Source organism: Ostrinia nubilalis, chromosome 10 (genome assembly GCF_963855985.1).
Source record: "Ostrinia nubilalis chromosome 10, ilOstNubi1.1, whole genome shotgun sequence".
Taxonomy (NCBI): domain Eukaryota; kingdom Metazoa; phylum Arthropoda; class Insecta; order Lepidoptera; family Crambidae; genus Ostrinia; species Ostrinia nubilalis.
Window position 1 is genome coordinate 11,857,310 of NC_087097.1, and position 25,736 is coordinate 11,883,045.

Genomic DNA, 25,736 nt, shown 5'->3' on the forward strand with positions numbered 1-25,736 from the left:
ACATACCCCGAGCGGTACTGAAAAATTCCCACTGAAAATAAATACACACGGCTCACGGTATCCGAAAAACTTTATTAACCAAACTTTCGCATAGTTTAGTAATTTTAATTTGAAATAGCTGTCGTATGACCCACTTTCTTCTATCTGAAGTTATTATGGTTCCGTTGCACTTATGCCCTTGCATTTTCAGTTTGCAAAACTAGAATAAATCTATTATCACTTCGTGTTGGCAAGGATTCAAAGCGGAATCTTTTGAAATATGGCCACTTCGTCGATTAACTGTTGGGGACAATGTTGTCTCTTGTATTTTTGGAACCATTTAATAAAGTTTCTCATTTTTGAAGTCTCTTCTTCCTAGAATAAAAATTAAATAATCTCAATCGTTAAAATTATATTCATTTATTTTGGACACAGATTAATATTTACTACTAATTGGAAAATCTGTGAAAACCTATTTCCTCCGACTTGCTAGGCCTAGGAGTCTTCAGGCGACTTGGTCCACGGTCCAAGTAGGTCCAAGTCGCCGGAGTGAATTTTTTCACGATGCACTAACTTTATATTAGAAGTTTATATCAACGAAATATCAATTTCTGAACGCATGCCGTTGTCACATCGCATCGCAGCTCTCTTCTCTACGCCATGTCAATCAAAATCCCTTTTGACGCGAGCGCTTTTTCAAAACAAAGTTGTGAAATTATTTAGCAAGCATTTGGCGTATCATTTTAGATGAGTCTAACTTAGTTTTGGAGCTGGTAAGTCTTTGTTCTAGTGATTTTGAATATGTGAAAAAATAACAACTTTTGCTTTTAATTCCCGTCACGATACCTGGGTAGCATGGCCTGGGTAGGTAGCCAAAATTTTCAGCACTTTCTGTACCTCTATATTCTTAACATTGTGTTTAACTACATACGTAACACCTGTCTCTCTAACCTCTAACGAATCAGTAAAATATAAAAATATACAGCTAAGTAGGTAATCAGCTAGTTTAATCGATTCTTATTCTCATGCATTACTTCTATTTTTGGATTGAATTTTCTTGTCACGGTGGTTTGTAATTCTTGTAACGCTCGGACTGACTGTTTTGCATAACATTGCACCATAATAATAATTTATTACTAGTACTGTTCCCTTTTAAATACAATAGGCAAGAAAATATAAAAATGATGCTACTTTTTTTTGTTACACTATAAAAACACACAAGAAATACAACAAACAAGAAATACATTAAAAGGTAGTACCTATAGTAGTGTTAGAAGTGCTTAAAAGTTGGAAACTCATTATAATATTAAAAGTTTTAACCTATTCACATCCTGCGGCAAATTTTCAGCAAATTCGTCCGGCTTAACTTTTAATGGGATGGGTTTGAGTCCAAGTTTATGCATATAAGTAATATGATTTGCATACTCGTAACCCCGTTGAAAAATCTTCAAAATTATGCATGATATATGAAAAAGGTTAAATTAAAGTAGGTACTTTTTCAAATTATGAAGAGGCTTAAGGTCAGCGCACACAGAGGCGGGAAGCGTTGGAAAGCGGTCGCGATCGGGGACAATATTTTTTGTAATGATCTAATAGTTTGCGCGGTCTCGTGCTAGATGAGAGTCTTAAGGCCACCTTCTATCAACGGGAACGCGTGGTAAGGAACTTGCTTCCTAATGTATTGGAACTTTTTTTCTATTTTTAAAAAGGCAGACAGTGCTGACTGAGTTTGTTCTTCTCAGCACTTACTAAATGTTTGTCTCGAAGCGCTGGTAGGGCAAAAAAATAATGAGACATTTATAGGCTCCTTAAGAGCATTTGACGATTTTTAAGTACTAATTAATTTGATTCTATATAAAAAAAGATAATTTTGATTTTCATTTTGACGCCTCTCGGGACGATAGGTAGGTACGCGTCTTTAAAGCGCTTCGCACTGGATCGCTATCGTTACGCTTTAAGGTGTGCGCTGACTTTTTTAATGTACCTATGTAGGTAACTTACCTACAGCAGAGCTTCCTGGTTTAGCATTCATGAAAAATAAACATGTCGCTCAGTATAATAGTCCTTTTATTCATAAGTGCCAAGATCAGACCTCTCAGTCTCAGTATCTCTCTCTCATTATTATCTCAGTCCAAATTAAATATATTTTTATTTATTACATACATAATAAAAAAACCCCTAGGATGAAGTCTGGATTAAAATGACATTTCCACACTAAATGACAATTTAAGCCAGAGTTCAACTAGTGTAACTTTCATTAATAAAGGGTTTAGAGTACCAGAAGCATAAAATAAATACCTACTGATTTTCATAAATTAGCAGAAAAAGTTTAATTGCCTATACATCAGACCTTAATGTTTGTGGATTGATTGATACACCAGACGTCGGTGTTTGTAGTTTGAACAATGATAATCAATATTAATTTAAGAGTTCTGTCAACATAGAAATTGAAACATAACATAGAAACAAACTTAGAAAGCATACCTTTGTTACTGCAAAGTTTGATAAAAACTTGGCTGAGTTAAAAGCTTTTCCACGTCATTCCGCTGCGATACTATTTCTACTGTCACTAACTATTTCTGGTGTATTATAACCTAAATACCATTAATAATATTATTTTTAACTTTTGCAGAATAAGGTCATTGTGAACGTTTTTATTTTAATCGAGTGTAATTTTACTGAAAAGCTTACCTTACCGTGTAATACTAAAGGCATGTTACAACTTCACCACGTGCTGAAAAAGACCCCGTCACTCGTAGTTATACAGGGTGGAAACGATAAGTGATCTCACTCGATTATTTATAAACTACACAAGATATCGAAAAACTGGTTACTGATCCTGAAAGTGCTTCACGAGATCTATCCAACGGTACCAATAATAGGTTACTTAAACTAAATCTATCCGAAAATTCAATGTTTCCAGCTTCCATACATTTAGTAAAACCACTTATTACTTATTAAAAACTATACAAGATATCCAAAAACTGATTAGAATTGATCCTGAAAGTGCTTCACGGGAAGACAAGACTTCCGTCCTATCCTATCCTGCGCTTTTTACTATCAAAATTGAAGACATAAAATCAATCTAAAAGCACTTAAGACTACACATGAATAAAATACCATCGAATTTGCTCCAAACAACGAAAACTATGCATGACGTAAACGCCAAACTAAGGGCTTGCGCGCACGGGTGACTTTTCTCGCCGTGACTGTATCGTCACTTATATCAAGTCCTTGCAGATCTATGGAGGTGTGATCACGTAGCGACGTGACAGTGACAGAAACTTTTTTGTCACAAGCACCAAGTCCATGGAGATGTATGGAGGTGCGCTCACGTAGCGACGTGACAGTAACAGAAACTTTTTTTGCAGGCACCCGTTCGCGTCCGACTTTTGTCGCCGTGACAAGTATATCTTTCTCTTTTACACTTTTATTAAAAGAAACAGAGAGACAACGTATTATACTTATTTATACCACTGTATATGGAGAAACATACTGTCACGGTGACAAAAGTCAACCGTGCGCGCGCTCCCATAAACTTGCCCGTTGTCACCTTGATGCAAATGTCGTAACAGAGTCGTTTACGTAGTAATTTCCACGGCATCTATTATTCAGGCTTCCCAAAACAATAAACAAAAGAAACGTTCGGCTCTGTGTCGGGCGAATACCAAATGAGAGGTGCGCGGTGGACAGATCACTTAGCCTCACAGACGAATCACAACACAATATGCTTGGACTTGTACAGACGATAGCACGTCAAGCCAACAATTGGTGCTACCCTATATGTTTTTAACTAGCTGTGCCCGCGTCTTCGTACGCATTAAAATAGTTTGAATAATATTTCCCGTTTTTGCAACTTTTTTCTTTACAGCTCCACCCCTATTGGCTGTAGGGTGATGTTTTATAGCCTTCTTCGATAAATGGGCTATCCAACACAAAAATATTTTTTCCAACCGGACCAGTAGTTCCTGAGATTAACGCGTTCAACCAAACAAACAATGCTTCAGCTTTCATTATTATGGATTGACGAAGCTTTTTTACACGATCTCTAGCAAATCTTTATTTTTTCCAAAAGCAAAAAATACAGATTATACAGAGCGCCGTCTATCATGCGTAATGGTCTATGCCAGGGTCGTATTTGTAATATGATTTATTCAAATTTTGTGCTGTAACAATGTAGATCGGAAGAAAGGACCCTTCCCGTCGGCCGGCAGCAGCAGATGGTATTCTGACGACATAGGTAGGTATCTGTACCAATTAAGATAATAGTGACAAATAAATGCGTTTATTGGGAGCGTTTGGCCGAAATTATTAATAAACTAGATGAAAACCCGGCTTCGCTCGGGTGCAATTTGACTCATAATACACAATTCTAGGTGCAAAATGTAGATAGATGTTTCTGTAATCACCGTTTCTCAAAGAATATTAAATATAGATTCATATAGCTTCGTTAGTTGTGTTTAATAAATATGGTAAATAAAAACTGCAAATGTTTTTACACAAATTATTTTTATTTTAAATCAACATTCAAAATAAACTAAGACAAATTAACAAAACAATCAAATTCAATCGTTAATATAGGTTATGTAAATAACTCTTATTAATAGTCAGAAACGGGATCAGATAAGAAAATACTATTTTCATCAATATCTGGCTCCGGAAGTCCGAAATCTGTTAGTCTCTTTCCGTGGAGTTTTAATGTTTCATCAATTTCTTGTAAAGCCAACTGTTTGGATAATATTTCAGGGCGGGATCTTGTAAAGTTTTCTATAAAATGTGATGCAAATTTTTCCCAAAGAGCATTAGGATCAGTTACTTCACAAAACACGCAAATTAACGCAAACAGCTGTCGTAATTGCCGAGGAAGTTTGAAACCAATTGCTTCATCCAAACATCTTTCCCATTCTTGATCGTCAAAAAGTAGCCCCCTTGCTTGAGCAGCTTCTCGAAATGATGTGTAAATAATATTTTCATATTAATAAGTTCTAACATCTCTGAAGCAAGTCGGCCCTTTGACGTGAAGAAGTAATAGCCGGAGATAATATCGTTCCCGATCAGAAAAGGAATAATTATACATTCTTGCAATTACTTTATCAGCCGCTGACTAAGATATTCGTGGTTGCCACTGTCCATGGATAAATCTGAAATGTGTCGGAATTTCAGCGTAAAGATATTGTCGAACACTTTCATCTGTTCTGTTTGGTTCAAAAAATGCTAATAATATTTCTGGAATTGGCTTTAAGACTGTCTGGGTCTATGTAGGGTGATTGCTATAGTAATTGGCCTGTACATAGTTATTGGCCACCTTGGCTAAAATAAAAATAAACAAGCATATGTACGTTATTAAGAGTGGAAAAGAGACACAAATACTTTCTCTGAGCAATACGCTGTCCAATGTAGTATGTCAGAGTAAGAACAGATGGCACTCTAAACAGCAGAAGCTTTCTTTCGACAACGAGTCGTCCGAGTAGCCGCATGCTTGTCAAAATTTTAAGGTAAATATTTATGAATATTGTTTGTAATTTAATTGTTTTTGCTTGTTATAGTAAATTTACTGTTTTTTTTTTGTAAAGAGATAAATGGTAGCTTACGTAGATAGATTAAGTTACTTTGTTTTGGAATAAAAAAACTTTAAAATTAGACCGGCCAATAACTATACCACGTTTCAATTTATTTCAGTTATTGGCCATGGGTGGCCAATAATTAAATTTTACTTTTATTGCATTTTTATCCAAGATTAAGTTAATTTAACCCTTAAATATTTGCTATTAAAATGCTAACGTCCTAACCTATTAGGATCAGTAATTAGCCGGGGGGCCAATTACTGACACTTATGCACGGCCAATAACTATTTTTATTGATTTACTTTACCTAGATTGTTACAAGATGCCGTAGGTAACACAGTATACTAAGGTTGGTATAAGTAGTTGGAACAGAAACACTTAATCAGTTAAAAAAAAAAAAACAAATAATACCTGAAATGCAAAACAATGTTTTTTTTTTTATTCTCTATCGTTTGTGGGACTATTTATTATAAACAAAATGGATTGGAAGCGGAAGTTACAGATGAACCTGAACCTATAAGTCGGGAGAAAGAATCAACATTGAGTGAAATAGGAGAACTTCAAACTAGAGATAAAGAAAGAGAGACAAAAGACCCTAAAACTGGGACCCAAGAAGATGAGATAGGTACTTGTAGACGAACGAGAACGACGAGATGAACCGTTACCGTAACCAGAATATCAGAGGATTCTGGAAGAAAAAGCTAAAGAAAAAGAAATCCTCGAGAAAGAAAAAAGGTAACGGAAAATTGAAAGAGAACATAAAAGAGAGGACAGAAAACGGAAAGCTGAAGAAAAGAAAACTGCTAAAATAAAAAAAAGTAAGAATAATGTATCTGTATCCAATCAAATCTGTAATATTTGCAAAAAGCTTATAAAAATAGACTTTTGGTATGCTCTGAATGTCACCGTGTCTTTCATAAATCTTGTGCAACAGCATATTCCTGAAGAAGAAGGAGACAGTTATCTTTGTCACAATTGTTACAATGTTACTGAATGTACTGACGATGATGAGATAGATGAAGAAATCGATAAGAGTGATACTGATGACGAATTCTTAGCTAATCTTAAGGAAAGACAAAATGAGTTAGGATTACAAAGCGTGAAGTTTCAGTGATTTTTATGGGTTTTTTTCGGTGGCTAATAACTGTACTTCTAGGAGCCAATTACTGTGATTTTGGGGCCAATAGCTAAATTTAATGTGATCTCTGATATTTTTAAAATTATCATTGTAATTCTTATCGTATAACACCAAATAGGTACTAGCTTAAATAGCAGCAATATTGTTTTCTCATAATAAAATATAAAAAGTAAACAAAAGTCGAGTTTTTGTTACTTTTTACACAAGTTAACTTACACAACGCTCTTAAAGGGCCAATAACTGTAGCAATCACCCTATACCTTCCCATTATGACAACAATTTTTAAAATGATTTTTAATTTTTTCACCTAAAAAATGAAGTGCTTGACATTGAACATATTCATAAATCATAGAACCAACTGAATGTACTGATACTTGAATGGTGTTATTTGAAAGTGCTAAATATAAATAGTTAGTCCTGGGGGGCTGATATTCTGTACTAAACCTGCTTGAATATTTACGTTTTTTCGGGGGTCTGCCCGCCATTTGCTATGTTTTCTTTCTCTTCTTCTTCTAAAGAAATAAAATCACTGCTGACTGATAGCAGCTGTTTTTCCTTGTTGTCCGAAGAAGCATCATCACTGCTGACTGACAGTAGCTGTTTTTTCTTGTTGTCCGAAGAAGCATCATCAATCATCAATGAATCCTCGATTAGCGTCAACTCTTCGTTATCAACCTTAAAAGAGAAATATATTTATGAATAGCTAATTTAAAGCTTTAATTTAAAGATTTAATTTAAATTTGTAATGCTATATTGTGTTACTCTTATTAAAGAAATTTAATAAGAAGTGATGAAAAAATACACCACATGCAGGAATTGAACCTACATCCTCGACTTCTCCGTTGTCGCGCTCCATCTGAGCTAACTGAGTTTAATAAGAGAAATATATTTTATTTTTAGACAAATATTCAAATAATAATAAGTATTGTGAATGTATGTAGGTGTAGGTATACCTATCCTCCCACCTCTATATTTATTTATACCTCCGTGAAAGATAAATAAAGTTTATTTATTATTATTATTATTTTACTTTACTCAGTGACCTACACTATTAACTTACCTGAAAGTCATCAAATAAATCTTGTGAAGCAGCAGAAGCAGCTTTTTGCTTTTTAGGAAAAAGGTTTGATAGTGCCCGAGCCTTGTTTATTCTTAACTGCCTAATTGTTTCTAAGCCACAACACTCGCAATAATTGAAATTATCTGCAAAAATATATTACACAATTATTTATAATAAGAACCAGCCGAGCTCAAGTGGAACTTGCGCATGAAGGAGTCTATTCGGTTATCAGAAAAAACGGTGCAAAAATTGTGTCTGTTTCTGTATTTATGTTGATAACAACTCAACACAGGCTATGCATGTGGTCATTTATTATTATTTTTCGAGTTAAATAAAAAAAAAAAATTAAGCCGCTTACCGAGTATAATGTTGTCGCATTCCACACATCGACTGCACATTTGCATTTGTTTGCAGTATCTTACAAATAAATTTACCATTATAGATGACCCACGCTGAACTGTCCCACCAAACTCAATGACAGGGGGGCGCTACCATCGTTCAACTATATGGTTTCCAACATGGCAAAAATCTGAACCAGCGATCCGGTATAGACGGTGGCGCCCCACTGTCAATGTCATCGACAGGACAGTCCAGTATTTTGGAACTATACAAAAATTGCATGTCACTGTGCGAAACTAAATGACATTGACATTTGAACTTCAACTTATAAGGTTATGGCTAATATTCTTTTTTTGTGGTTGAATCGGCCAATACCAGGTTTAAAGAAAAAACACATAACAAAGAGTACCTATATTATCATAAAAATCGCGAAACGCACTGATTTCCATTTATTTATGAATCGATGACAACCCAGCTTTAGGCGTTGATCGCATAGTGAGTGGATGGTGAACTACTAAAGATGGCGACAGCGGTTTGTTTGTCAATGCCATCGGAATTTAACGAAATTCTCCATTATCCGAATTTTGCGGATATATGTTGTCGACTCAAAATCGTTATTTTTTTATGCTTTGTTATTCATATAAGGTTTCGATCCAGTCTACCGTACCCCTTGACGAAATTATTAATATAGATATCATCATCATTTCAGCCATAGGTGATAGGACGTCCACAGCTGAACATAGGCCTCTCCCAATGCTTTCCACGTTGATCGATTGGTAGCGGCCTGCGTCCAGCGCTTCCCTGCTAGCTTTACGATGTTAATAAATAAAGAGTAACTAAATATCCGTAGACATTTTTACACTGCGCATCTAGTCCCAAACATTTATTCTGTGCAAAACTTAAAGGTACTTATTATGAACATTATCCTCACAGAGAGCGTAAAAACTTATTGGTTGGCTTTTATCATCGTTAATTAAACATCTGCTACTTAATTCAATATAAAAAGTTAAAAGCCTTTTAACCAATTCAATGTTAATTAACATCTTTACTAAAAAATCGACTTGAAAATATGGTATCTACATGTTGAAGTATTATGCTATTATTTTTTATGTAGGTACATATAGCCTGACCAGGAACATAAAAACCCTGGCATAGAGACGCGTCAATTGCATTTGATAGTGCAACACTGAGTACAGTCGTACCTGTGTTAAATTAATAGGCTAACTTTATGTATCAGGATTCAGGATTACGGGCTAATTTGATATTTTCATAAATTAACGAAAAAATATTATTATAGGTAACCTGATTAAATAAATTAAATGAAACCATCAATCGAGCTAGTAGAATTTATTTTATTATTCATCAATAATCAAATTCAGAACTTGAATATTCAACTGCAATGTCTGCTCATGAACGCTTCAAACTCGGTACTTCTTTCCCAATCCCATAAAATTCAACACTTAGAAAATGACAAAAAATTTTAAAATAGGTAGTTGAAACAAACCACAGCTAATTTTCATAGTGGACTGTACTATACGATAAACATGTCAGTCAATTTGACAACCTTTGTCGGAAACATTATTCAATGAAAATATTGTCCGAACCCTTAGTATTTCTCTTCGACAAATACTTTAACACATTGTGAACCAGTTTTCTTTCACGACTATAAAAATATTTTAGCAATTTAATTCATAAAACCAATTGCGCACATTTAAAATAAAGTTTGTTTACACTTTGACAGCAATAGACTGACATGCAAGGTGACATGTCAATGAAGTTTTCAGTTACTGTTGCCATTAAAAGAAATTAGTACCATTAGTTTTCCGCAACATGGCGAGGGTTTTTATGTTCCTGGTCAGGCTATACATACATAGAATTTTTTTGTAGATAAGTTGCTTTAATTATAGGTCTCCCTAACCCAGTATCTAATAGGTCAATGTATCGTGGTGTAAGCAACTGCCTCTGGTAAAAAGAGGAGGGTCGTGCATAGCTCAGTATTTTGACACATTATGTCGTGACCACAGATCATAGAAAGAGAATAGATATGAAGTCGCGCGTAACTACAACGAGAACCAGTGTCCCCACATTTCCCCCACCACAGCTCCCACACACACATTCAACTGTGTAAAAACAAAGCGACTGAGAGTCTACGACAACATGTGCAACCGGCTTAAAAGTGCTGTGATTGGCCAGAAGGCGTGCCTTATGGCCAATCAATGGCCGCGTGACGTGACGCACACTTTGAAAACGCTAGTGAGAGAACAAAGATAAAATGGAGTCGACAAGATATCGATACTTTAAATCGCTAGGGGCAAGGCTCGAAACTGGTTTCACAAAATGCTTATGTATGAAAACCTTTTTATTATTATACGTTATTATTAACTACTATCACGCATTTACTTTTTAATTATGGCGATCTGCGTACCGCATATGTTTATCAAAAATAATGCCTATATTAGGCTTTCAACTAGCTCTTATAGTAATTACATAGTTGACAGTTACTAATTATTTCTACTGTTATTATTTTTTTTTTGTAAAATCTTATAATCGCAAGTAACACATAATTTTTTATTTAAAATTACAAAATAAAAAATTATAATTTACTTATATTTATCGATAATAGGAAACCGCATTAGAACACGAGCACGGCACTATGTTACGACCGGCACATGCGGCCGTACTGTGTATTTTCACACGACAGTGGATATCGGAAGAAATTAAATACATTGCGCAGTAGTTAAGCATGTCATAAAGTGGTTGCTAACTAAATCGTCAATGTACAAGTGTGTTAGAATTTTTATCACCACTGATTTCGATATCGCAGTAACTGTTACGGCACTGAATTCGTTCGTAAAAATGTTTAGTTTTTTTTATTTATAAGCAAAATACCAATGGATTTGCAATACTTACATGTAGTAAATGACTCCATTGTTCCTGTAGTTCTTCGTTTCACTTGTTTTATTGCACATAACGACGCATTATCCAAAATATCGGAGAACATTTCCTTAGTACGACTGAATCGCGACTAACCTAGCTGCGTCTTTCCGTTCTATACATGGCCAGAACGCACCCATAGGAAACTGCTCGTGTATATTTCGGAGTGCCTGTTTGTAAATCTGTGACTCCAAACTATACACGAATTTTGCGTACTGATCGTGTATAGTTTGGAGGAGCTTAGTAAAAAAAGTCATCTCCAAACTATACTCGATTAGTTTCTACTACACCACTTACACTTGACTAGAGTGTGTTTAGTTGATATTGATTTAGTAAAATTCAGTAAAATATGGAACTATATTTAAAATTACATTTATTTGATATTACATAAAATATTATTATTTTACTGAATCTATAATAAATCTAGATTTTTAAAACTATTGTAAGTGGTTTTTTAAATTAAATTGATTAGGTAGATTTCAAATTAAATAACAATTTAATTAATATGAGAGAGAGTGAGAGAAGAAAGTTCAACGCGCATTAAATACAATATTATGCGAGACTTTAAATGCTAGGTTTGTATTGTCGGCCGTTTGGTGTAGTGGTTCGAAGTGGTAGCGGGTTCGATTCCCGCACAGTACAAAGTATTGTGTGCATGAACATATTTGTTTGTATTGGACTGGGTGTTTTCTATGTATAATAAGTATGTATTTACAAAAAAAAGTATTTAATTATGTTTATATCCGTTGTCTAGTACCCATAGTACAAGCTTTGCTTAGTTTGGGACTAGAAGCGCAGTGTAAAATGTCTAAGGATATTTATTTATTATTTATTTTATTTATTATTTATTTTATTTATTAACTTTTATCTCAAGAACAAAATCATTTTGACATATTTCCATACCTACAATTGGTGAAATATCAGCCCCAAAACAAATATCTTTTCTATGGCAGAATAAGAAACACCAAAAAATCCTTTATCAAAACAATGACACGTGTCGTAAGATGATTCAATGTTTAAAGTAGACACGCAGATATGAATTAATCTATCTATATAAATAAAAATGAATTGATGTTCGTTAGTCTGATTAAAACTCGAGAACGGCTGGGCCGATTGAGCTGATTTTGGTTTTAAAATGTTTGTCGTAGTCCAGGGTAGGTCTAAACGGTGAGCAAATACACGCGCGATATTGTTTTTCTGTAACAGACAAAATTCCACGCGAGCGAAGCCGCGGGCGGAAAGCTAGTATGTAATAGAAAGAGAGGTCAATAAGTCAAAATGACTAGCATGCAACTACTCGCGTATAAATTGTAATCACGCACTTATTACAATACATACATGATTAGTCCGTATGCGTACTGGCGATGTATATTTTGGAGGAAGATAATTGACCTAAGTCACTACAAAGTATACGCGAGCAGTACGCAGCGTATGCGTACTGGTCGTGTATAGTTTGGAGGAGCTTAGTAAAAAAAGTCATATCCAAACTATACTCGATTAGTTTCACACCCTTGCGTTCTGGCTATGTATAGAATGGAAAGACGCAACCTAGCTACGCGGCCGATGTTCGTTTCTGGGCATATCGCGGAGACACGCGCCACGCCCCTGTTTCACATCTATTCCCTTCTATGATCTGAGGTCGTGACAGAGCATACAAATCTGACGTCTCGCTGACATTAATTGGCGTAACAATAAACACGCTCACACGCCGCTTCCATACCTCAGGCAATTACTGAGTTATGCGCTAGATCTGTGGGCTGAGTGTGAGTTTACATCAAACGTCATCACTAGTGAGCGCGTCAAAAAAAAATATGAAGATCTTGAAGGTATCCGCTAGGGTTGCTATAAAATCCGTCATACATTTAATGTCATTCTTTTAAGAAGTCACTAGTGAAGACGTTTGATGTAAACTCACACTAAGCCCTGCTCTGATAATAAATCATAGTACTCAAGAACGTTTAGAAACTTTGCTATCAAACTCGCGACATACCTACCTAGACAAGTTATTCTAGACTTGTTATCTCTGACTTCCAATTGCACTCCGTCGAATTTGATTGACCTCCAATAGTCTGCCAATTACGACCAATTGCATTTCGTCCATTTGACCTGGAACGTGTCTCAGCTAGTATACAGTGGACAGTTTTTTTATAAGTAAGTAATGTATATTATTGAAACAAAGTTTTTTAAATTAGGAGTAGATGGTACTTACCTACTATACAGGGTGGAATTTTGTACTGCCACCTACTCTTAATACTGTAAATAGGAAATGTTACTTATAGAAAACATTCCTTATTTTTTAAAAGAAAGAGATCTACATTCAGAGGTTTCCGAAAACCGAAAATTCACCACCATACCAGATATTTTTTGTAAAGATTGAATTAATTAAATTTTGTGGTTTTCCTTTCATTTCATTTATCCAGTTTGTTACAGAGATTTCATCCTTATAATTAACCCTAACGATCGATGCAATAAAACTACAGGATGTCATGTTTAACAGGTTTTAGACGGTTCGATTCCCGGGTCTACTCTTCAGCTTTATATTTGTATAGTTGTTTGTATGGCGTATCCAAAGAAACAGTGTAAATCTTCAAGACGATATAAATGAAAGCACTATTTATTTCAGGAGGTCCTTCAAGCAGAGCTGATGAATTTCACCCTGGCGAGATCCTCTTCCCTCCCACGAGTGTGTTATGTGCTACATATTTAACTGCTTTGGATGGCTACTCGACTTAATACAGCGGTGAGATAAGATTTATATTAAATAAGTACTAGCTTTCCGCCCGCGGTTTCGCCCGCGTGGAATTTTGTCTGTCACAGAAAACCTGTTTCAAAAACCGGGATAAAAACTATCCTATGTCCTTTCCCGGGACTCAAACTATCTCTATGCCAAATTTCAACAATATCGGTTCAGTGGTTTAGGCGTGAAAGCAAGACAGACAGACAGAGTTACTTTCGCATTTAAAAAATAAATAAAAATAACAAAAACTCACAAATAATCAATTTATTGCGTCAATAACAAGCCAGAATAAAGCACTTCAAAAGTGTTAAAAAATTAGACTAGACTAAAACTACTATAGAAATCAATTAACTCACAATAATGTGTCAACAATACGTCTACTTGTACACGATAATGTGCTACAAGCACAGTATAAATGTCGTATAAGTAATCGTAATCTGCGTATAGCTGGTAGAGCTTGCGACGGATTTAATACGGTCATTCTAAGCCCGGATAAGGCAGAAATATTTTAGGAGATGTTTACAATATTTCATGCGTCCAGCACGCTTAGACACGATGCCTTCTAGAGTAGATAAAGGTTAGAGAAACGACAAAGAGAAAACACGAAGCGTTAATCTCACTATGACCTGATTGTTAATCATTCGTTACTTAGACCTAAGTGGAGACATGCAGAATCAGTTCTATTAATCTGTGAAAGAAAACACTGTTTTGAACTTAAAATATTCAGTGCTCAATGCTCATGAATTACATTGAAGACTAATTTTCAATCGCCAGTTAACTCTTCTGATTAATAATTTTGAGACGTTATGCATACTTCGAACTTAATCTTTGGATAAAAGTTATTTGGCAATAAAAAAATCGACACTATATTTTTACTACTCCATTATCATAGGACTTTAATTGAAAAAAGGAAATGCTCTATATGTAACAATGAAGTTTCCCTAAAGTTCTTAAAAATAGCGTAGAAACGTAGATCGCATTAAGTATTGAAAGCCAAGTTTGATCGATTGACCGAAAGACCGAAACGTAAGTACCTTCGACGGCAAACACGATATTTGATATTGGTGGTTCCTACCCAAACATCCATCACGTAATCTCACCTTTATAATATTTCCAAAGGAACCTGAAAATATACCATCAGATTAATTTCGTTATACTTTCGAATTTTTCCAAGAAATTTATTGTAAATATGAATCATCTAAAATATCTACTACAAAGAGCTTAAGAGCCACAGATTAGTATTATTGTTTAAAAAATTACAAATGTTTTAATATATTAACAAAATAATGTAGTTGTGTAGGTTTATTGTATGAAGGGGCTTATATCAAAGGTTTCCAAAACATTAAGACAGTGTGAGTCACGTTAAAGTGTACATATGAAAATAGATGAAACTAGACCTATTTTTATCGACAAAAAAGAGGTCAAAAAATTTTTGAGATTTTTTTTTAATTTTTTATAAAAAAATTTCTCTTCCAATTACTTATTGTAAAGAAAACGTAATAACTTTTAAACTAAGCGGTATATCCTGATAAAATAAAAACAGTAATAATGCTAAATAGCAGGCGATACTAAAAAAATACATAAAATATACAAAAAAGGCCAACAAATAATAAAAAATGATACTTTTTGAAAAAAATCGGCTTTTAAATTCGTGTTTTTTTGATTATTTGATAAATTTCTCCAAAAAATGCCCCTATAATAGGTAGTTTTTATTACTTTGTATTATTCTCTATCTTATTATTTTTGTAAAACCAAAAATCGCATGTCTCTATCCCTATTACAACATTTGCTATGATCGTTTGAACAAAGGCCTGCCACAAAATTATACTCCGCTACAGGTAGAGACAATTTTAATTTTACCTAAAATGCTTATTTTACTTCGAAATCTTTTGTTTTTATTTCAAATCTAACTTGTCTTTATCAAAATTACAAATCTAGAGCCATTTTCAGTTTCGTTGTTAACGAAGCGTTGAACAGCGCGCCCGGAGAGGCTTAGTTCAAACGATCATTGCAAACGTTGTGATAGGGATAGAGACATGCGATTTTTGGTTTTACAAAGGTAATACGATAGAAAATAATACAAAGTAACAAAAACCGCCGGTTATAGGGGCATTTTTTGGAGAAATTTATCAAATAACCAAAAAAACACGAATTTAAAAGCAGATTTTTTTCAAAAAGTATAATTTTTTATTATTTGTTGGCATTTTTTGTGTATTTTATGTATTTTTTTATTATTGCCTATTATTTAGCATTATTATTGTTTTTATTTTATCAGGATATACCGCTTAGTTTAAAAGTTATTACGTTTTCTTTACAATAAGTAATTGGAAGAAAAAATATTCTATAAATTTTTTTAAAAAAATCTCACAAAATTTTTGACCTCTTTTTTGTCGATAAAAATAGGTCTAGTTTCATCTATTTTCATATGTACACTTTAACGTGACTCACACTGTATAGTCTACTAAACTCCATCCATGACTGGAACAGCAATTTTAATAAGTTTCAATCCAAAAATAGGTGTTCGATATGAGACTAAATTAATTTTAAATGTCCTGTAAAGGGTCAACTAATAAGTAATTAGATTTTACTTAAGAAATGAAGTCTACCGATAAAAACGACAAAAGTTTAGTCAAACAATTTACAAACGTTTTTCGTTGATTGCTTCTATATTAACTTCATCACGTAACCTTTGTTAACATAATTATAATTAATTTAATACGTACCGAAGACTACCTGGCTTATTAAGAACCGTTTTGGTTTGTACGCGTGTACATTATCTATGAGAATCTCATTAATTTGCGAAAATTGGGCGTCATCGGATGCGAGGCGGCAAACATGCCGGCAATTTGTGGCGATTCCACGTCAGAGGCGTTTTAAATTAATTTCCCGATTACACTAGATAATATTTAGCAACTAACAACAACCTTGTTAAATACAATACAATATTGTCTGACAGATAAAAATTTGACCCGCCTACATTAAATTCTGTTTATTCAAAAATAACTGAATATCTGGTACTGATAAATGGTAATCTCAGTAGTTTTTTTGCCCCTGCAAGAATAATAAGTAAACAAGTAGGTACCAGAGAATTAAATATCAGTTAAAAATAGTAGCTAATATTAGTAGTAGGAAAAGAAAATACGTACTTATTCCAAATTATTGACAAGGCAGTTGGTTTACTAATAACAAAAATAAACTACTTAAACCTTGTCCTTGTATCATACTTTATTCCATGTGCTTAGAATAAATTTGCATATACCTAATACACTAACTTATTAACAGCTTTATTACAAAAGCAGTAAGAATTTCTGTAAATCACGCTCTTAACTGTTTTCCTAATCCATGTCTAAAACATTACAAGCCTAGTTGTTTTCACATTAGCATAATTTTTCCACTTTTTCACCCATTCATTGTCAAGTGACAAGGTAGGTAAGTGTTTTTAATGGAAAATTTTCATTGTATCACAATAATCGTATTTCTATATTTATGTTTTACAAATAGCTATATAAATATACCTACTAGGCACTTTTGTAAAATAGCAGTTAGTAATACCGCAATTTAACTCACAGAGAGCGCCATCTCTTAGTGAATTTAGGGTTTAGATTCTTCATAATGTGTAGACGTTTTTTCTTGTACAAATAAATATTGGAGTAATCATAATGTAGTAGCACATTAAGCTGAATATAAGGTACTCCTTGTGAGTATTATTAATAGGTGCCCTATTTGGAGCAAAAATAATTCGATCTGCTGCATTGAGTTATAATGTACTACGTACTAGAGAAGACATGTCAACTAGACTGTTTCTGGCACGTAAATAGGTCCACGGACCGAAATTCAATTAGTATGTGCTCAGCGGTTGCTGTGACAACACGCTTGAGTGCAGTTTTGTTTTTTGAAATATGCCATCCTATAGACGAAAATACTGTTCAAATAACTCCAGATACATATTAAGTAAAAATCAAGGAATGACTTTTTACCATTAAGTTGTACATTTATGCACTTTAAAACACTAATTTAATTTTAATTTGTTAATTACAAGGCGGCAGCCATTTTACGAAAATTTCAAAGAATAAACATCGCAGAATTGACACTGACGCATAAATTAGTATACGAAAGGAAGGTTAAATACAGCAATAAAAAGATTTTTTTAAAGATTATAAGCACTTTGTATTGCACAAATTACTAATAGTCCCGTCCAGCCCCTTGTGTTAAGCTAAATAAGCTTGGGTTACGGGTGGGCTCACACAATAGTCGTGCGGCATCATGGATCAAATTTGTTTGAATCTCACTGCTGTTGTTCGTATGCGACTGGTTAGTTAGTAAATCACCCTAATTATTGACACCTAGCTCACGAGATAGGCTAAAATTATAATAATTGTACAGTGTGTCTGGTCACCAGTGTCCGACCCGTTAGGGCGCAGTAATATGATCAATTTAATCGACAAATCCAGTATTAAAAATTTACAACTATTTTAATTTTTTTAGTTTCTGAGTCCGGATGGATTCATTTATTTACCAAATCTACCGATGTACAGGACCTATGAGTATAAAAGTGATTCGTTCGACAGCTGAAAAAGTAAGCAATACGTTGTCATCAAAAGCTTCCATTTAAATTTCTTAGAAACACTTGGTAAAAAAAATGATGCTTCTTTTTAGATTTTTCAATGTTACAAAAAACTAGAAAGTTTTACATTTTTAGATGCACTAAGTCATTACCTAAAAACTGATATACCTTGGCTTTAAATCAACTAGTCTAGGTGCTAGCTACACAGGAGATGCAGCGGTGAAAAGGAGAGGTGGGAATAGTCCCGTAACTTCTACCTCACAGCTATTATACGTGTACTCAACCACTGAGATAGTTAACAATAGAGACAATAAAATAACTGAAAGTTTCTGACTTTCAGTTATTTTATTGGTTCTGGAGTGAAGGCGTAGGTCATCCCTAGCTTTGTTCCTACCGTGACGAGTGGGAATTTTTCTAAAATCTCAAGATGGACTGACTGAAGATAGCAGGAAGACGCTGGGTGCAGGCCACTATCAACTGGGCGATGTGGAAATCATTAGAGGAGGCCTTTGTTCAGCAGTGGACGTCCAGTAGCTAAAATGATGATGACGATGTTTCCTTACAGTATCCAATTCAATAGGCAGAAACTAAACGTAAACGAAGTGTCGCCTCTGTAATGGTATCATTATCTATAACTCATAATATTTCGTGCGCTGTTGGATGACAGTTTTAAACTAGAGATGGGTAATTTTTTTATCGAATTAGAAAATACCAGTTAACGATTCTCAAGGCGATTATCGATTACATTAGATTTTAATCGGGAAAAAAAATAATTAATGGCTTAAGCATCAGTATGAAGCCCATACGCACTTGTAGCACAAGTAACACGATTAGCCTCAGTCCCCTCAGTTGTGAATTCGGAATCGCCAGTTGTAATTTTAAAATCGCATCACAGAGTGAAGTAACTGACACCAAAAAACGGCAGAGCGAAGTGATTTCGAATGTTTCAACTGCTACGTTTTGTCACTTGTCTAGGAGGGCGAATTTTAGTCTAAGGGAGGGGAGCTTAGATTACATTACAGGAAACGCACAATATAATAAAAGAAAATAATAATAATAATAATAAATACTCTTTATTGTACACCACATAAAAAGAAACAGAAAGAAAATAATAAGAGAATAATGTAAGTAGCTGAACCTTTTTGCTATTGAGCACCATGAAAATTTAACACAATTTAGCCGATTTGTTTATTTTCACAATCGTTTCACAATGTCTATGATGAGGCGACCGCAGGAACGTCACTATTCGTGCAATCCTATAAATGAAGTACGACATTTTCTGGTGCAGATTTTATCGCCATAAATTATGAAACTTGATAGTCATGGATTTGACTGACAGCTGTCCGTCAAATTCCCGCCCGCACCCCGCACTGTACATATTTTGTTCGCGATGTCTGTTCTATACGTAGTAATATTACTTCAATGATCTGCTGTCGCCTTTACCAATAAATTAGAGTCAAATTCCTATACATTTTCTTCTTTCTGCAGGGTTATCACTTTCTTCCTAGCATGCTGGATGAGCCTAGCCATATGCATCGGACTGACGGTCGCAGCCGTGGCCGGCATCGCTTACGGATACAACTACCAGATGGCCGAGTTCCTTACGTTCACCAGTTAGTACTTAAAGTTTTACTACAGCCTATAAACTGAGATTTAATTTAATACGTTCATTATAAATATTTCGCGTTCCCTAACAAATTACTAGGCTTGCGTTATCAAATATTATTCGGATGAATACGAACATTTTCATGTAGGTAATCAGTCCAACAAACATTGTATTGTGTCTGTGACGTCTGTTAAAATATCAAAGATTGTACACTATTTAAATGGAGCTTTTATTCTCAGGATCCGACGTGACAGTCTACATGAGACGAGGTCAATTCTACGACAGGCCAGACGTGAAACCAAGGTATATCTCTAGAAGAACAGGTGACGAAGAAGAAGGTAGGTTCAATTTTTTTGGACCAAATAAACATTTTTCTTTCTTTCTTTCAAAATCCGATGATTGTCATCCGTTAGACAGTTGTTGCGTTTAATTTAGTATAGGTAACTGTTCTTCGCTTTTGGCCATATTTTAAACCAGTAGATAGTAGATGTTTTTCCTGGCGCAATTAGTAGTGAAATCTTGTAGGTTTATGTAAGACTCATTCTGTTTATGTTAACTGTAAGCTGTATGGTTTCCGAATAAAGAAAATAAATAAATCAATATTTCTGGCAAGTTCCTCTTCCTTCACTTTTTCCCAAGACATTTTAAGGGAAACCAATAAAACAGAAACATCTTTATTTACACCCACATCGATATAAAAGCAAAATTTTCTTACAGCTTTTCCAGCTCACGCAGGTGGCGATGATGATTACATTGCAAGGGACAAAGTGGTCCCTGACTCCGACAACTCCAAGCCGCTGCCAGCCTCCTGGGGCGGCATCAGGGGCGTGCACCAGTTCGCTGACAAGCTGTACAAGTATACCACTGAGGCGAGGAGAGTCATATTTGAAGATAGCGGTGTGCAGGCTGATGTTTCTACTGAAGTAAGCTACTGCTAACTTTCTTTAAATAAATATCCTTGGACATTTTACACTGCACTTCTAGTCCCAAACTAAGCAAAGCTTGTACTATGGGTACTAGACAACGGATATAAACATACTTAAATACTTTTTTTTGTAAATACATACATATTATACATAGAAAACACCCAGTCCAATACAAACAAATATGTTCATGCACACAAATGTTTGTACTGTGCGGGAATCGAACCCGCAACCTCCGGAATAGTAGTCTGTTTCGAACCACTACACCAAACGGCCGACGAATTTCCTTGAACTTCGAATTCTTCGCATTATTTTTACCCTTTGGAGCTCACGGGTCAAAAGTGGCCCGGTCCTTTATAAGGCTTGCGTGGGGATACAGATCCAACACGTAGAGGCCGTTTTAAGCTCAAAATAATCGACAAGAGTGAAAGTGGTGCACATGCTTTATCTAGTCTCTGACTATATCATGGGATGTAGCCAGAGACCATTGCCAGCCTGTGCACAGGAGCTATTGCAGTTATTGAAGAATGGACTAGGGTTATGGATGAAGGATGGAGGGACTGGTTACTGGGCTATGGATGGAGACTACGGGTCACCTGCCTAGTTCATAGTCTCGGACTGAAAAAATGGCAGGCGGTGACTAGCCAGCGACTAAATGCCCCCCCTCCCCCCCCCCTGGCGTCATGGGTCGTATAGACCGGACTGAGGGGCAACATTGGCGTCTGCCAGCTCAGGGGTGTAGAGAGGTGTGCTGCGCTTTCTCCGAAGATACTCGCGGCGTAATGCCCTTTAACACTTCCACCCCTGGAGCATACAGGGTGGAAACGATAAGTGATCTCACTCGATTATTTCTAAACTATACAAGATATCAATAAACTAGTTACTGATCCTGAAAGTGTTTCATGAGCTCTATCAAACAGTATTAATAATAGGTTACAGAATAAACTGGGTCTATCCGAAAATTCAATGTTTCCAGCTTCCATACATTTGGTAAAGTCACATTATTTTAAAAACTACACATGATATCGTAAAACTGATTACTGATTCTAAAAGTGCTTCACAAGCTCTATCCAATGGTATCAATAATAGGTTACAGAATAAACTGGATCTATCCAAAAATTCAATGTTTCTTTCTTCCATACATTTAGTACTACCACAGTCATGACAGTCATCTCTTAACTGACTATAATATTATAGCAAGTAAAGCCTAAAACCAACGTTTTGCATGAATAATTTTAAATAAGAATACAATTTACGAGTTTATTTTAAGAGTTTATTATTAAATAAAAAAAAATACACTTCTAATATTGTGTGGCTGGCATACAATCTAGTATGGAAGCTGGAAACATTTAATTTTCAGATAGATCCAGTTTATTCTGTACCCTATTATTGGTACCGTTTGAAAGAGCTCATGAAGCACTTTCAGGATCAGTTACCAGTTTTTCAATATCTTGTATAGTTTAGAAATAATCGAGTGAGATCACTTAACGTTTCCACCCTGTATAGCTCTAGCGTCTCCTCTCTGGCCGGCCGGCTAAAGCAAGCCACAGGTAAAAGTCCTGCAGACCCTCTCGGATTCCACTTCGGCAAGCCGAAGACGAGGGTCCTGACCGACTCTCGGGAGCACTCGGATTAACAACTGGCCCCCTATTATTATTAAGTATTTATATTTATAAGTACTCGTAGTATATCCTTTAGGGCTGCTTACTTTAGGGCTGGCTGGCTCTGTGTGAAATTGTCCAAAGATATTAATTTATTTATTTATCATCTGTCCGTGTCTGATTTTTTTTTCAGACACAGCCATCTCCGCGAGATTACTACAAACTGACCGCATCACCATCCCGCCTCATCACCAAACTCATATCCATAACACCGAACGTTGCCATCTCCACTGCCATCTGGAAGAGTGGTGACGCCAAGATCATCATGAGGAACTTCCAAATATCTACCATGAAGGATATGGATTCTGACTCGTATAAGGCATACCATTCTGATTATATCGAAAAAGATGATCAAGAGGAAACGAGAATATATCACAATAGAGAGGAGAAAGAAAATAAAGAAAATAAGAACTTGCCCAGAAAACAGAAAGTCCACAGAATAAGACCAATTATTACACCCGACTTGCGGTTACGTGATGAGTATGAACCCACAAGAAGGTAGGAATTATTTTTGTTTTGTTTACATTTTCATACAACCCGTTAGTTGTAAGACACCATGGTAAATGTATAAAGCATAGAGATCTAGAGAGATGCCAACTAATGCAAACAATAGAAATTCACACACACAAAGTAATAATAATCAAAAAAAATGTCGCGAAGAGTGTGTGTCATGCACACATTGCATTCAGTGCTACTATTCGTTCGCATACCTAGTTGCAAGTAATTTACCTACGTACAGCACCACTAGGCATAGGTACGCAGTGACATGCGATTGAATGTATTAGTTTGAATATGCTCATTATCCACTGCGGTATCGGTACCTAATGTTCGAGAATAATCTTTAGTACTACGTAAGCAAGCAATCTAAACTGTTTACACATAATGAGGATCATTTCGATTTTTAGCTGTGAATGCAGATTTATAGGTCTAAGAAATCCTTAATATACAGTCCCAAAATTTTTGTTCTACGACAAAAATTGACAAAGTTATGGCCAAATCACTAAAAAAGTTCACTGAACGCCCGGCGCGGGACCGATGACGTCACTATATCCGATCCGAACGCTGCCGGCGTACTGCGTGGATAGAAAATATTTTTTTCTAGCCAAACTATCAGTTTTAGAGAAAAACTTGTTATGACATTTATTCATCAGAATAAAGTAAGCTATCGATAGGTAATTTTTTTAAATAGAAATTGTGAAAAATATCGCAAAAAATCCATACGCTCATACGATTCAATGGAACGCGGAGACGCGATTAGGGTCTCCGCGGTGGTATATTTGGCGATTTATTCAAATAAAGTGTTCATAAGTGTTGTTAGAGTGATATCTTCGTCCAAGTAAAATAGAAAAATGTATAAATATTAATTTATTTACTTCTAACAATAAGTATAGCTGAGGCAGATACACTCTGCCTAGGCTACAAGACATTGCTATGAAGATCATTTCGATGTACACGCAATGTGCGAGCTGAATTCAACTATATCGCGTCGTAGCAAGACTCGCATTTATTTAAATCATCTTGGGGAGTAATCCTTCTGTATACTATTCCTTATTCTGTGGTTACACTCACCCCAACCGCGGTCTCCGCATTCCATCGAATCCTATAAAAATGTGGTTTTTGGACATAGCGATACTTATTTTTCACAATTTTTATTTTTAAAAATTACTGGTCGATAGGTTACTTTATTTTGATGAATAAATGTTATTAAAAGTTTTTTTCTAAAACTGATAGTTTAGCTGGAAAAAAATATTTTCCATCCCAATAGTACGCCGGCTGCGCTCGATTTGGATATAGTGACGTCACGCGGCCCTGCGTACGTTGACTTTTAGCGGCAAAAACGGCCTATGTTTATTACTTAATATCTTCGTAAGTAATGGTCCGATTTGGATAATTCAAAAAGATATATCTTTCTTATGTCTTAAAGATTAACGTAGATACTAGTTTTATTGAATTTTCTACAACAGTACTGATCCTCATTATGATGTAGCTGCTGTCATCATTGCTGTCGCGAGCAGTATTCTGTTTTTGGTCATATTGCTTCAACACTGGCCCCCCGCCCCCTTTTCACATCTCCCTTTAGTTTCTGTGTGTATAAAGTAAAGCATCCGGAGGTGCATTTTCTATCACTAACATCTCATCATTATTAAAGACTCAGGTATTCAAATTAAGTACAAATAGTACAATATCGATTAAATAATTTATTTCAGACACGATTATAATTATCCTTATACAATAAATACAGTGAAAAACAGGACAACAGTCAGACTTAGCCTAGGCGCAGACCATCAAGTTTTAGTTGGCCTATAGTTGGGCCGATTTTAATTTGTATGAAGAATCGGTCTATACCAAATCGTTATAATGTGCGCACTTCCTAAATATGCCCAATATACTGATTAACTGCCCGACTAAACTATCGGCCGACGAATAATCGGTGGTCTGCGCCTAGGCTTAATATAATAGTGAGAATCACTGAGAAAACTAATACAAGTTCAATATTTTCAGTGAACCTAGGTTGAATATGCGCCATTGGGGTCCAACCACCACTCCGATCTTCCAAGACTATTCAGAGGACGTGGATGAAGACAGGATCGTTTACAAGCCAGGGTGAACGTTTAAATTTCGATCGAGTTTACTTTTTAATACTTAGGCTGCTTTTCCACCAAAGATGTGCAGGCGATCGGTTTCTAACTCGCATATCTAGGTACTACCGTTCCATTATTCAGTGGTATTTAAATAGTTCTAAATATGAGTTAGTGAAATAATAATGTATAGGTATGATGACACCCTTCTTGCATTTATTTACCTACTGCTTTTTTTTCATATTATTTTTAAAATTGAGTTTCAAAATAAATTGCTAATTCCCTAATTACATTTACTTTTGACTATTTTCAATCATGTTTTACAATAGATTTAAAGTACAATCTGCAAACTATTATGCCCTCTGAGATCCCCATTACTACCGGTAGTTATGATTATCATATAATTATGAAAAAAATAACTCAAGATCATTCAAGCAAAAAACTACAGTTAAAGATCCAATGAAAAGTGATAAGTACCTACCTGCTTTATTTACATTATACTAATGTATAGCTATATTAAAATTATTGTTATCAATATCCATCATTGTACCTGTTTAAGTAAAATATATAAAAAGTAAATAATTAACTTAGTTTGTTTAGAACGGCCAATAGTCTTTATGTTACTCCTACCTAACATAATTATGCTTTATTA

General features: G+C 35.1%; 2 protein-coding genes across 3 annotated transcripts; one reads left to right on the forward strand and one right to left on the reverse strand.

Moving 5' to 3' along the window:
* The first annotated feature begins 663 nt into the window (after window positions 1–663).
* LOC135075254 (uncharacterized) lies at window positions 664–25,707 on the forward strand. 2 transcript variants are annotated; one of them, XM_063969635.1, is made up of 7 exons: window positions 664–752; window positions 13,638–13,754; window positions 19,804–19,928; window positions 20,161–20,259; window positions 20,639–20,844; window positions 22,639–23,003; window positions 25,008–25,707. In XM_063969635.1, the coding sequence occupies exons 2-7, from the start codon at window positions 13,705–13,707 to the stop codon at window positions 25,111–25,113; spliced, it is 951 nt and encodes a 316-aa protein (XP_063825705.1). In that variant the 5' UTR covers window positions 664–752; window positions 13,638–13,704; the 3' UTR covers window positions 25,114–25,707. The 2 variants fall into 2 exon arrangements, with proteins under 2 accessions (XP_063825705.1, XP_063825706.1); XM_063969636.1 differs by lacking the exons at window positions 664–752; window positions 13,638–13,754 and adding an exon at window positions 19,326–19,707.
* On the reverse strand, window positions 7,138–8,150 carry LOC135075440 (uncharacterized). The gene is made up of 3 exons (XM_063969880.1): window positions 8,100–8,150; window positions 7,742–7,884; window positions 7,138–7,356 (listed from the first exon to the last, which is right to left on the reverse strand). Exons 1-3 carry the CDS (start codon window positions 8,143–8,145, stop codon window positions 7,138–7,140), a joined length of 408 nt encoding a protein of 135 aa, XP_063825950.1. The 5' UTR covers window positions 8,146–8,150.
* Window positions 25,708–25,736: the final 29 nt, after the last annotated feature.